The sequence below is a fragment of the Antedon bifida genome, chromosome 8, assembly GCF_963402885.1.
Source record: "Antedon bifida chromosome 8, ecAntBifi1.1, whole genome shotgun sequence".
Taxonomy (NCBI): Eukaryota; Metazoa; Echinodermata; class Crinoidea; order Comatulida; family Antedonidae; genus Antedon; species Antedon bifida.
The window spans coordinates 10,433,795-10,448,078 of NC_136233.1; the positions used below are offsets into that span (position 1 = coordinate 10,433,795).

A 14,284-nucleotide genomic window follows, 5' to 3' on the forward strand; every position below is an offset into this window, starting at 1 on the left:
GCTGAATTGTTTGTAGATATGAATTCATGTCAAAATATTAATATATACACCTGTTTCCCAGTGATGTATCTCCACATACTAACTATTTCCGAAGTATCATAAGAGTATTTGGCAATACAACATCACATGTGGTGACTGTATCATGTAAGGTTAAGAGAGGATAGTTAGATACATGTTAAACACATGTGATGTTGTATTATGAAAATTCATATGATACTTCGGAAATTGATACAGTGCCGAGAAGCGGCCGATAAATAATTTTTTCTTCATTCATTTGGATTTAATCATTCATAGATTCATTACTATTATTTTATATAGAAAATGCTTTTGGGAAGTGGAACAGATTTGTCAAAATGGTATATGTAGGTAACATATACAGTACATTACTCTAGGTATAGAAAAGTATAAAAAAAATCTAGTACTGAGTGATATGTAAACACAAAAGAAACGAAAAAAACTTATATACTTACCTATTTTGGGTATAGTATGTCTGCTTGGCCATTTAGGATGCATCGAATACTTGGATTCTTCTAAAAGACATAAATGAGAACTTGTGATGTGATCATAAAACAAAGTTCTTTTTAACTGGTAGTTTTATGCTTGCTTCACTCTTTCCAATAAAAGCAATTTGTAATTGGTCTGAATTGAATTAAACTATAATTCACCTGGTAATAACTTTATTTCACTTGGTTCAAAACTGAATGGTAATTTCTTCATCAGTGGCTGATACGATGCATCTTGTGATTTCTCTATTAATATCAAGACAAAAATACATTCCAATAATATGCTTTACAGGAGGTTAATTTAGCACACCATTTTCCTGTTATACATGTACAACTGTATTACTGAATTTAGTCCATAAAATGAGCATTGCCAACAATTATAGTGAGGCAAGCAATTTTAATTAGACAAAAAAATTATTATCTCAACTATTAAGTCGCAACCACAGCAAGACCAAATTTATTGATTTAATGAAGTAGTTTGTTAGCATGTTATAAACAACTTTTTTTCACAATTTTGTATTTTCTATACCCACCTTTCCTTGTAATCTTCATATGTTCCGTTGCTTCAGATAATTCTTTGAGTTTCCTTGTTACATACTCAGTTAGACCACCTAAACAATAAAACAAATAACTTTTGTTTAAATCAATACATTTCTCTCTTAATTTGTTGCCTATTAAACTACGTTATGCTTCATATTTTTAAACTACAATATTATACAATCTTACAATAGATAATATATACAATATTTGCGACCTTTAACTATACAGTATACACAGGAGCATGAACCCCATATTTATATTGTTTATTTATTATTTAATAACATTCTTTTAAAATAAATACATTTTAAATCTACTAAATAATATAATGGGCTGTTTAGATTCTTGTTTAGTATTTCCTTTTACATTAAAAAAATGTTATAATGTTTATTTACAGAATCTGATAAAGCAGCAAGATATGAGTTCTGAGAGCATGTTAGGAAATAAAGGGAAATGCCCAAATAAAAAAGCTTTTTAGTCTCCTGTAATCTTGAATTACGTTTTGTTTATTATACCATTATGTTTTGCTTATAATATATAATGGATTCGAATAAGAATTATTATTACATAAAATACAGAGTTCTCTTTTTCACATACATCCCATTTTCTCATTGCCGTAGTGGCAGATTTAGAGATGGTGAATTATATTCTTAGTTAACCATAATATTATACACAAAATTCATAAATGTTAAATGTTCTTCATAGGATATATTTAGTATTATTTAGTGTTATTATTTATACATATTTTTGTTTATACCTACACAGATTTCTTAATCCGACTCTGCCATCATATTTAATTCAAGTTTTGGAACACTTGTGTAGTTGATTGATTTTATTCTCTAAATACTCTTGGTTATTATGTTGACTAATTTTCAGCATAGTATTAGCGTATAGTAATCATTAATAAAACATTATATTGTAAATTCATTTTAAGCATATTATTATTTTTGTGTAACTGGATACAACTGTATCAGTACCTAGCAACATACAGTAGTAACAGTAGGGAGTGAAGGAACAAGAATGTATAACTTTACACCCACACTAATTATTTGTTCCCTATATATAAGTAAATAATTTTTTTTTATATATATATTTTATATATATTTATTTTAATGTTAATGTTTAATAAAATTCCTCCATTGACTTATACAATTTCCCTTTCGATTTTACCATTTATTCAAATCATGGAGCTATAAAATTAGTTAATTTTATAGCTCCATGTTCAAATCAAGATAACACCACAATTTAGTATGCTTTACAGGAGGTTAATTATAGTATGAACTAATCAGTTTCATAATTAAAAAGCGTAATCAGTAATTGTTGTCAATTAAAATAATTATAATTATCACTTGATTCAGACCCTTTGTTTTGGTTTCATGCTTTTTTATTTTAGAACTGAGTGGCAAATTTAATTATCACTCAAATGAATTTCTATTTGGTCCGATTCAAAATAATACAGTTGATTTATAATCACAAACTATAATAACTCACCTGACTCACTTGATTCTTGTATTTTAGAACCGTATGGAAATAATGTTGAACTATCCAATACACCTTTTGATACCTCTATTGAAATAAAGACAGTAACAGTAGTTATGAGTACAGGAACAATGTTTTTGCGAAAGTCATAACAACAAAAAAAGATGTACACTATGAGTGTAAATGTTGGGTTCTGAATGTAATGACAAAACAAAATTATTATAAATAATAAATTGACAGAAGCAAGAGGTGGTTATCCGCTGCAACATAGTTTTTTATTATTATCTTGCGCTATCAATCGCCTTTCGCATGATTCACAAAATTTGTAATTTATGACGTCATCATGTCAAAACATTTTAATGAAGTGGGTTACTTAATTTCATCTATATAGTATATTTTAATCTGTTATAGCTCCTCAGAATGAAAATTAAAACATGGAAGCTGCTGAATTGTAGATATGAATTCATGTCAAAATATTAATATATATTATGTTGCCCAGACAATTAACTTTCAAAGTTGTTTCTTCATGATTCACGTTTATATTTTAACCTACTGTACAGTTTGTTGAGTTTGTCCGGATAACCTAACTCATCCAAAGCAACAAGTTCAAATCGAGTGTAAATTGCTATTGAAACAGTTTGCAATAAAATTGTTCAACCTACTGGATTTAATCATTCATAGATTCATTATATTTTATATAGAAAATGCTGTTGGAAAGTGGAAAAGATTTGTCAAAATGGTGTATGTAGGTAATATATACAATGCTGTAGTGGCAGAAAAAAAGTTATAGGTATACATCACATTACATTACACATTTGAATGAACCATTATCAAAAGCGTTGTACATAAAAATTATGTTCCATAAACGTTTTAGTTTACGTTTAAAGCTATCAAAGTTAGTTTCAGACCGAATGGACACTGGAAAATCGTTCCATAACCGTGGACCTGAGACGTCAAAAGATCTGTCAGCAAAGGTTCTCCTGGTTGTTGTGGGAACTTCTAGCTTACATGAATTGAGGCCAGATCTTCTCGACAACTATGCGTTCACAAAGATAAAAAAATCTAGTACTGAGTGATATGTAAACATAACAGAAACGAAAAAAACTTATACTATAAAACTTTACCTATTTTAGGTTTAGTATATCTGCTTGGCCATTTAGGACGCACTGAATACGTAGATTCTTCTAAAAGACATAAATGAGAACTTTGAATGATTAATAAAAATCATAAAACAAACTACTTTTTAACTGGTAGTTTTATGCTTGCTTCACTCTTTCCAATAAAAGCAATTTGTAATTGGTCTGAATTGAAATAACTGTAATTCACCTGGTAATAACTTTATTTCACTTGGTTCAGAACTGAATGGTAATTCCTTCTTCAGTGGCTGATACGATGCATCATGTGATTTCTCTATTAATATCAAGACAAAGATACATTCCAGTAATATGCTTTGCAGGAGGTTAATTTAGCCGGAATGGTGGGAAGTGGTCAAAATTCACTTTATTTTTAAATTATATTGGCAGATGTATCACTTTGAACAAGATAGGCCACAGCCACCCCTAGTTAACATTATTGTAAAATGTAACTAAACAACTAGTACAGTAAAATTAAGAAAGTTGTTATGATATGTTTTAAGGTCTCAAGAATTAAAATGTGGTCATTGGTTGCGGACATCTTGAATGTTTTAATCATTAGAATACAAGATTGAGAATTAGAATTGATAGCTGGTAGCAGAATGAATATGTTTGTGGACCTAATTTGAATTCAAGTCCATTTGCATATTCATTTGCGATTTCAACTTGAAATAATTATGGTGTTTACAGTATTATACCTCACCTGCTTTTGATTCTTCTGATCTTTCTTCAACAAATGTCTCTGATTTGGCTAATTGATAAGATATAATAAATAAAAATGTATGAATCTTAATTTTACAAAAATCTTCTAAATTGTGTGATTTCTTTATTCACTTCATAAGCCCCAGTGTCAGCAAAATTAAATATCATCATTTATGTAGAAATGTTATGCAAATGAATAAAACTAAACATTCCACAACCCATCTTTCACTATTAAACAGAAAAATAAAAGATCACAAAAAATGGTATTTAATTGTTTTATAAAATAAGCAAGTCAACGTTTTGATTGTTTTAAAAATTCACTTGATTGATCATTTTATTTCAGAATAACAAAATTATATATCCAAACAATGCAAAGAAAACGAAAATCGAACTAAAGCAGTATTTTCTATCATGTAGTGATTTGAGAACCATAGTGCAACTAATAAGATCATTTTCACTATTCACATCTCTTACGCCAATAAGGTTGACTGATGTAATGCGAGTAATGTATTTTAATGGCTTTAATAATAACTCAATATAACTACATGGGACAGCAAAAACGGACAAACATCGCCAGTCCAAGAAGGCGCACTGGCGGTTATGTTAAAATCTATAACACGTAATGGTAAATGGGCCGAATAAAAAAGAGCCGAATGCTGAAAGAGCCGAACGTAATGGTAAATGGGCCGAATAAAAAAGAGCCGAATGCTGAAAGAGCCGAACGTAATGGTAAATGGGCCGAATAGAAATGCGCCGAATGCTGAAAGAGCCGAACGTAATGGTAAATGGGCCGAATAAGAGCCGAATAGAGTTAAAGTTTGCTGCCGGAGGCAGCGATGGCATTCCATACGGACTACTGTACTTTAATTGTGCGAGGTACTTTCAAATTTGTTGAGGACTTCTTTAATTGTGCGAGGAGCTTTCAAATTTGTTGCGGACTTCTTTAATTGTGCTTAGCTCTTCTTTAATTGCGCGTTTCTTCTTTATTTGTGCATTTCGTTTTATATTTTCATGCTTTCTTTTGTTTATATGCGATTCCTTCTTTAATTGTGTGATTTCTTCTTTAATTGTGTGATTCCTTCTTTAATTGTGTGAATATGATTTGTATAGTGTGCGTGACAGTTGTGGGCCACCGTACTTTTGACGTGCTCATATAACGCAATTTTCGAATTAAAACGTGAATAAAATATGATGAAATTATTTTAGAAAGGTTGCAAAACAAAAAGAGTGCATATAACGTTTAACGCGAAAATCATAAAAATTTTGTAAACGCTTACAATTTCCTGAAAAGTACTTTAATTTCATGGGAAATCTATTTTAAAAATTATAAGCGCGCGTAAACATGCGTTATGTGCGCTACGCACGTAATTGTATTGCCATATGATGAAATACGGCTTTACCACGTTGAAACAGCGGTTCTCGTCATATCACCGAAATTAAGCAGCGTTGGGCCTGGGTTCACTAACACGTGCAAATTCCGATTCTCTAACATTGTTTAAATGTTTCCAGGTGTTGTCGCGAACAACATGGCTACTTGGATTGACGCCATTATTATTGCGCACTTCGTCGTTGAACATCTCGTCTAACCTTTGCTCAATTTCTTTTTCCTGCTTTTTTAATACTTTTATTGATTCTGTCGATTTTCGAATACTTTCTCTTACTAATCTCTTTTCCGCATCTTTTATTATCTTTTCTGCGTTTCTGGATTTTATAGGGCATTTTAGTTGTAGGCCCTTCGGCGTGATGTTGAGCCGTTTACAATGTAAAGCAAACACTCGGTGGTTTCGTGTTCGGGCTGCCTTTCTCACGATCTTTTCTTGAGCGCGCACTAATTTTACCGTATCTTGACCGTATTTCGATCTGATTACATTAGACCATTCCAACCCAGGCTTTAGTCTGAAGCAGCTGACAGATTGTCGGCGAAACGTCACGAAGGTAATTTATTCCTTATCGTTTCTTTGGTTCAACATAAAAGTAAAAATCCACAAAAATATTATTTGGAACCAGATGAATTTATTCATTATAAAGAATATACTTTGAAAAATTGACTTAGCTGAAGAAATTGATCTCAAGATAATTGACGAACAAAAGAGTGCTAAGGAAAGAATAAATAAATAAAGATTCTGACAAAATCAATAAGGTTATAGTCAATATGTTATATGCATGATAATGCATATAACCTAATTACAAATGTGTCTGAAAGGGTACTTCGGGGGAAAAATTAGATGATAAACCCAGTATATATAGAGATCGTGATAAAACATGTTTACCTTTTTTTATGAGCATGCAAAGTCCATTGTGGTATTCAAGTTGATCAATGTGTGTGATCCATTCCTTTTGAAACAATTTCTGCTGATTTTCCTCTGCTACTAATATTTCAGCTAAGTCTTTCAAAAGTTGTCCACTATCATGGATTTCACGTAAATTTATCAGCGCATATTTATCAATGACAGATAAGTGGAAGACTATAGATCCTTCTGTCATGAGGGTTAATTTTACACCACGCTGACTGTAGTAGTTAACAAGCTCTTGTAGTTTATCAGTAAATTCCAATGCATCATCAAACTTCAGATTGCCTTTATGTTTGTTAAGATGATCTAAAATCTCAACAGGATTTGTACTTTGGCCAGGAGGAGGTTGATCCTCATCAAGGTTTCTTTCTGATGACGAAGGAGGTTGATTGCTTGAGTTAGATCTTCCTCGTTTACGTTTCAGAGTTAAGTGTAATTGAGCCTCTTTAATAATAATAGAAAAATACATTAATGGCTGAAAAAGACATATTTAGAAAATTGACAATTTATCACAGTTCAATCATTATTTAGCAAACAATGACTATAAATGCAAGAGTTGAATTTCATTGAAAACGGTTTTAAAATAATATTAAATATTTTGTAAATATTATGTCTTGTGTTAGCAAATATTGTCTTCCACTTGATACATTGTGTCTTTCTATATTAAATTTCAGTAGAGTTTAAATATTTCAACTTCCTAACATTTTATACTACCTGATAATACATTTCATTTAACTGTAGTATCAAATACTATGCTTTGGCCTGCATCAATTTAAGATCTTTCTAATACAGTAGTGCTACATTGCAAAATGTACTATTGAAAATGAACTAATGTAGGCTATATTATACCTTTAGTAAAAATGTCCACAGCATGGGGAATTTTAAGACTTTTTAAGGTCTCCACAAATTCATCCATTTTCGCTTCACATATGATGGTTTTGTGTTGTAGATGAAGTATAAGGTTCCATCCATCTTTATATTTCTTTGGTGGATCATTGTAAATATTGTCAATTTTTATCACATCCTCCTCTATTAGAACATTACCCAAATTCAGAACTTTTTGTTGATGATGACTGAATTTTGAAATAACCATCTCTTTAGCACTAGAAAAAGATGGTACTGGTATGTGAACTCGAAGTTCGTCTACAATACCAAACTGTTGAGTAGCTTTTATGGTATCATATAGAAGGGTTAGATTTTTTGAACTAAGATGTCCAGAATTCGTCAAATGTTTTATTAAGTCCATCGTTGTAGTGGCATTGTGTATGTCAGCATCTGCAATATAACCTTGGTACAAAACTTTCAGTTTTGTGATGAGTAGTCTTTCATCATACCAAGTTGAAAAACATACTAAAGTCTGGTTAAAAGATTTGCCAGATATTTCTAGGAAAAAAAGAAAACAAAAATGTAAAATACCATACCAACTTGTTTGAACACAAATATTTCTTAAAAAACAATAACAACAGAAACAACTTTATTTATAAATACAGTATGTAAAGTAGAAACAATCTTGGTTATCCTTTAGCAAAATATACTCTGAATTCAAATTATGAGGCAAATGCAAACAGAGTAGAGTTTTTTAATGGCAAATAATGATTTTCTTGGTCTGAAATGATTACACATTATTCTATCATCTGTAAGGTAAGGAAGGGTGAATGTTATATGCAATGTAAAATTGAGCTACAGATACTTTGAATTCCAGTAAGTTCTACCTGATTTAGCCATGTTGACAATAAGCTATCTTGTCTTCATTTCTAAAATAAAAAAGAAAAAACAATAGTAGTAAGAAACAGTGTCATGGGAGCATCACGCACAATATAATGATCATTTTTGTTTAGAACCCACAGAAATAAATGCATAACCATGAACTTTAATGTTAATTCTAAATAAAAATTGTTGAAAATGTTCTCCAATGTGTTATAACATAAAACATTTGGAGATATTATTATTATTATTATAATATTTTTCATACCAAAGTTTATGGTTGATCAATTGTATACATGGGATACAAACAGCAAAAATGCTTATTTAATCGATTTAATTCAAAACCCTACCCACTTATATAAATTAAATCAATGCTAGAATGAATGAAAATGGTCAATTCTTTGGGAAACATAACAATAAAGTGAGTATATATATCATGTATGCATTTTAACAGTACACATAATTTCAATTCACTGACGGAAAAAAAAAAATTAAGAACTGTTAAATTTGAAATATTGTGTCTAATTCGATCAAATCAATTTAAAAAAAATGAGATGCCTATTTAAACTTCATATTCGTAAGATATTAGACACATAGGACCTTTTAAAGTACTGTACCGAAATAAAAAGGAACTAGACATGAAACTCGTCACTTTGACGAGTTAGTTATCCGCACCACGACAAACGCCACGTGCACGTCATACGTTGGAATATTGCACACAGATAAAGATTATGGCATTATGACAAGAACTGAAGAATATGATATGCTGTTAGTGCTGAATTCTGTCAATTTGTGTCATATAGTATATACATGCAAAGAGTATAATCTGTATACATATTACATACAGTGTAGAATAGGTGAAATTACGGGACCCGCCATTTATTCCAATTTTTAACATGGCGACGGTATCAAAATGAAACACTTAAATAGCAATTTCTGGAGGAAATTATCTCAGGAACAACATATTAACGTGTAGAAGAAATTTGAATACGTAAAATATAGATGCGCACCCTTTTAAATGTGATGAACTATTACGCAAAATATGAAAATACGACTTTTTTTATTCAACTGGCCATATGATGACGTCACAACATCCGATTGGCAAAATGTTTACATGAATTCGTATCTACAATCCAATAGCTTCCAGAAAACGTTTTAATCGTGATTATCACATTTTATTCTTACGAGCTATTACAGATTAAAATTTACTGTAAAGATGAAATTAATGACCCACGTAATTAAAATTTTTAGGCACGATGACGTCATAAAAATTAAAATATTTTTATCTCATGCTAAAGAAAGTTGATTGACCTACACAATATATAAATTTAGCCGAAAAAGGAATACAGATAAGCGTGATGCGCTCCATTGAATGTGATGAGCAATAACGAAAGAGACAAAAATCCTATATTTTACATTCGTGTGGCCATACGATGACGTCACAATGTTTTTTTAGCCTTATCGATGCATGATCCGATATCTACAACTCATCAACTTCTAGATTTTGTAATAAAAATAAACGGTTCACGGTTTACTTTAGAAACTATGACTGTTTAAAAAAAGACATAATTTTGACGATTTTTTAAGCTTTTTCATAAAAAACGCGCACGAATTGTCTAATTCAACGTGTTCGTATGGCGTTATTTAAACTGGAAAAGGTCTAAATTGTTTTCAAAATTACTAGGAAAGACTTGAAAAATATAATTCAAGAGAAAAAAATATGTTTTTAACGCTACGTGCGCACCGCGTGCGTAAAAAATTGCGCGCCCGTGGGAATTTTTGACATGCTCAAAATGACAAGAAACGCATAAAAAGTTGATTAGAAATTAATTTTGCGCATTTTGAAATTTTAAATGCGCGTGCGCGCGTAACTTCTTGTGAAACATGCCATTTTTAATCCGTAGAAAGTTTGCCCCTGATATGACTTAAATTTTGTCAAAGTGTCAATACTAAATGACTTTTGGTTTTTAATCTATAATCAATCATTGAAATTCATAAAATTGCGCGTAAGTCACGTTGCGCAACTATGACGTCATTCAAAAATAGGAGGTGCACAACTTCACGTAAATGCCCATATGTTGTCAAAGTTATGAAATGTTATGTTTACACATTTTAGAGAAACGCGACTCACAAAAAGGAAGGAAGGATCCAAGAATAATACAGAAAACTAGATTTGAACTCGTCACTTTAACGAGTTCGGGTTATCCGCGCAAACGCAACATGCACATACTTATAACTATATGAACCTCAACAATTATTATGCCATCCTATGACATGAATTAAGAATGTTTACAGTGCTGAATTGTACCTATTATGTAGCATACACCATATTACAGTATTTTACAGAATAAACTGTATATGTTATATACAGTGATCATAGACAAAATTACGAGACCCATCTTTTAAATCCAATTATTAACACGATGAAATCATCAAATTGACATATAAAGATAACAATTTTAGAAGATAATTATCGAAATAATTACATTAAAACAAATTTGAAGAATTTTGGGTACGTAAAAGTGAGATGCGCTCTTGTTTAAACGCAATGAACTTTTACGCAAGAGATGAAAATATGACTTTTTGAATTCAACTGGCCATATGATGACGTCACAACATCTGATTGGTAAAATATTCACATCAATTCGTATCTACAATCCAATAGCTTCCAGAAAACGTTTTAATCATGATTATCACTTTTTAATCTGACGAGCTATAACAGATTGAAATTTACTGTAAAGATGAAAACAAGTAACCCAAGTTATTTACGTTTTTAGACATGATGACGTCATAAAAATTAAAATTGTTTAATTCATGCTAAAGATAGTTGATTGACGTTGACAATATTATAATTTCGGGGGAAATGGAATACGTATAAGCGAGATGCGCTTTGTTGAATGTGATAAGCAATAACGAAAGAGTAAAAAATCCTATATTTTACATTCGTGTGGCCATACGATGACGTCATAACATCCGAGTGGTAAAGATTCTGCATGAATTCATATCTACAACATATCTGCTTACATATTAAAATTAAAAAATTGGGGGTCGTGGATGATCCTGAGGAGCTATAATAGATTAAAAATAGGCATAATTTTGACAATATGTTGTAACTTTCGCATCTAAAACGCGCGCAAATGGTCTAAATCAACGTGTTCGTATGACGTTATTTTAATTTGAAATGATTTTAATCTTTTTAAAAATGACTAGGAAAGGCTAGAAAATCACAATTCAAGAGAAAAAAACATGATTTTCGTACTCCGTGCGCACCTTACGCGTATTTTTTTTCGCGCGCGCGGGAATTTTTGACATGCTTAAAATGTTATGATCAGCGTAGAAAGTTGATTAGAAATTAATTTTGCGCATTTTAAAACTTTAAATGCGCGTGCGCGCGTAACTTCTTGTAAAACATGCCATTTTTAATCCATAGAAAGTTGACCCATGATATGAATTATAATTTTATTAAGTTTCATGAAACAATATTTGTTGGTTCTAAAGTTATGATCAGTTATAGAATTTCATAAAATCGCGCGCAACTTACACAACGCGGATCTGACATCGTCCAAAAGCTTGGCTGCACATCTACACTTCAATGTCAATCTTTTTACCAAGTTATACAAAGTTATGTTCACAAGCAATAGAGATATGCTGGTCACAAAAATCCGGGAAAGAAAGAAGAATAACAAAGAAGATGAAAAAGATATTTACAATCACATGGGTTATCCTGCAACTAAGTTGCGGATAACCAACTAGATTTGAACTCGTCACTTTGACGAGTTCGGGTTATCCGCGCAAACGCAACATGCACATACTTAACTATATGAACCTCGACAATTATTATGCCATCCTATGACATGAAATAAATATGTTTACAGTGCTGAATTGTACCTATTATGTAGCATACACCATATTACAGTATTTTACAGAATAAACTGTATATGTTATATACAGTGTAGCATAGACGAAATTACGAGACCCATCTTTTAAATCCAATTTTTAACACGATGACGTCATCAAATTGACATATAAAGATAACAATTTTAGAAGATAATTATCTAAAAATTTACATTAAAACAAATTTGAAGAATTTTGGGCACGTAAAAGTGAGATGCGCTCTCGTTTAAACGCAATGAACTTTTACGCAAGAGATGAAAATATGACTTTTTGAATTCAACTGGCCATATGATGACGTCACAACATCTGATTGGCAAAATATTCACATCAATTCGTATCTACAATCCAATAGCTTCCAGAAAACGTTTTAATCATGATTATCACTTTTTATTCTGACGAGCTATAACAGATTGAAATTTACTGTAAAGATGAAAATAAGTGACCCACGTTATTTACGTTTTTAGACATGATGACGTCATAGAAATTAAAGTATTTTTAATTCATGCGAAAGATAGTTGATTAACGTAGACAATATTAAAATTTCGGGGGAAATGGAATACGTATAACCTAGAAGCGCTTTGTTGAATTTGATGAGCAATAACGAAAGAGTAAAAAATCCTATATTTTACATTCGTGTGGCCATACGATGACGTCATAACATCCGAGTGGTAAAGGTTCTGCATGAATTCATATCTACAACATATCTGCTTACATATTAAATTAAAAAAATTGGGGGTCGTGGATGATCCTGAGGAGCTATAATAGATTAAAAATAGGCTTAATTTTGACAATTTGTTGTCACTTTTGCAACTAAAACGCGCGCAAATGGTCTAAATCAACGTGTTCGTATGACGTCATTTTAATTTGAAATGATGTAAATCTTTTTTAAAATGACTAAGAAAGGCTGTAAAATCATAATTCAAGAAAAAAACACATGATTTTCATGCTCCGTGCGCACCTTACGCGTAATTTTTTTCGCGCGCGTGGGAATTTTTGACATGTTTAAAATGTCATGATCAGCGTAGAAAGTTGATTAGAAATTAATTTTGCGCATTTTAAAATTTTAAATGCGCGTGCGCGCGTAACTTCTTGTGAAACATGTCATTTTTAATCCATAGAAAGTTTGCCCTTGATATGACTTAAATTTTCACCAAGTGTCAATACAAAATGACTTTTGGTTTATAATCTATGACCAAACATTGAAATTCATAAAATCGCGCGTAACTTACGCTACGCGACTCTAACGTCATATAACGAAGTTTCCTGCACATCTACAGCTACAGATCAATCTTATGACAAAGTTATACAATCTTATGTTGACAAGGGTGAGAGATATGCGTGCAACAAAATTCCGGGAAAGAAAGAAGAACAAAGATGATGAAAAAAAAAGATATTTACAATCACATGGGTTATCCTGCAACTAAGTTGCGGATAACCAAAAAATATTGATCCCATACAGTAACAAGGAGTTATCCGCTCTACCAAGCGGATAACTAAATAGCAACAATTCAACGTATGGTGTACATAGGCCTAGCCTAGAAATCAACGGCTTTGTATTAATTCATCAAAGCCTATCACTACAGATCAAAGTCCATTACAACAGCATCCGGGCAAGTGGACCTCGGCGTCATGTTGTTAGATTACCTGTAGGTATCCTATCAAAGTAATTAATAGAATAGACCCTATTTCTAAACCTAGCTAGACTTGCATCTAAAAACAACTGTTTGGACCAGTAAGTACAGACTGAACTGAAATAGCACTGCTAGGGTCTCGCTTAGTTATTGGTTAATTCAACTGTACTATTTAAAATACGTTCGTTTACAAACCATAGTGTATATTAAATAGAGTTTACTCTTCTTTTTAATAAAACGAAAGCAAACCGCGAGGATGATCCAGGTTCGACGATCATCTCATCAACTTCCGGATAAGAAAGGGAAATCCCCTTGTGTATCTAGTCGACTCAATTGTATCAGAGGGGGTTTCCATGTGGCGTTAAAAAGTGTAGTCTACATAATTATTGCAAACAAGTAGAATTGAAAAT

The 14,284-nt window shown here is 31.5% G+C and overlaps 1 protein-coding gene across 1 annotated transcript in view; it reads right to left on the reverse strand.

Annotated features, from left to right (window-relative positions):
* The window catches only part of LOC144850963 (uncharacterized), a 16,479-nt gene extending 2,333 nt beyond the window's left edge, over positions 1-14,146 (reverse strand). The window contains exons 1-11 of the mRNA XM_078708485.1: positions 14,070-14,146; positions 8,358-8,399; positions 7,495-8,028; positions 6,625-7,089; positions 4,356-4,403; positions 3,846-3,929; positions 3,644-3,703; positions 2,532-2,606; positions 1,037-1,114; positions 666-749; positions 471-530 (exon numbers count right to left, since the gene is read on the reverse strand). Of these exons, the coding sequence (XP_078564611.1) occupies positions 471-530; positions 666-749; positions 1,037-1,114; positions 2,532-2,606; positions 3,644-3,703; positions 3,846-3,929; positions 4,356-4,403; positions 6,625-7,089; positions 7,495-8,028; positions 8,358-8,370 (1,501 nt within the window). The 5' untranslated portion in view covers positions 8,371-8,399; positions 14,070-14,146. The remainder of the gene's footprint in view (positions 1-470; positions 531-665; positions 750-1,036; positions 1,115-2,531; positions 2,607-3,643; positions 3,704-3,845; positions 3,930-4,355; positions 4,404-6,624; positions 7,090-7,494; positions 8,029-8,357; positions 8,400-14,069) is intronic.
* Between the last annotated feature and the right edge of the window lie 138 nt (positions 14,147-14,284).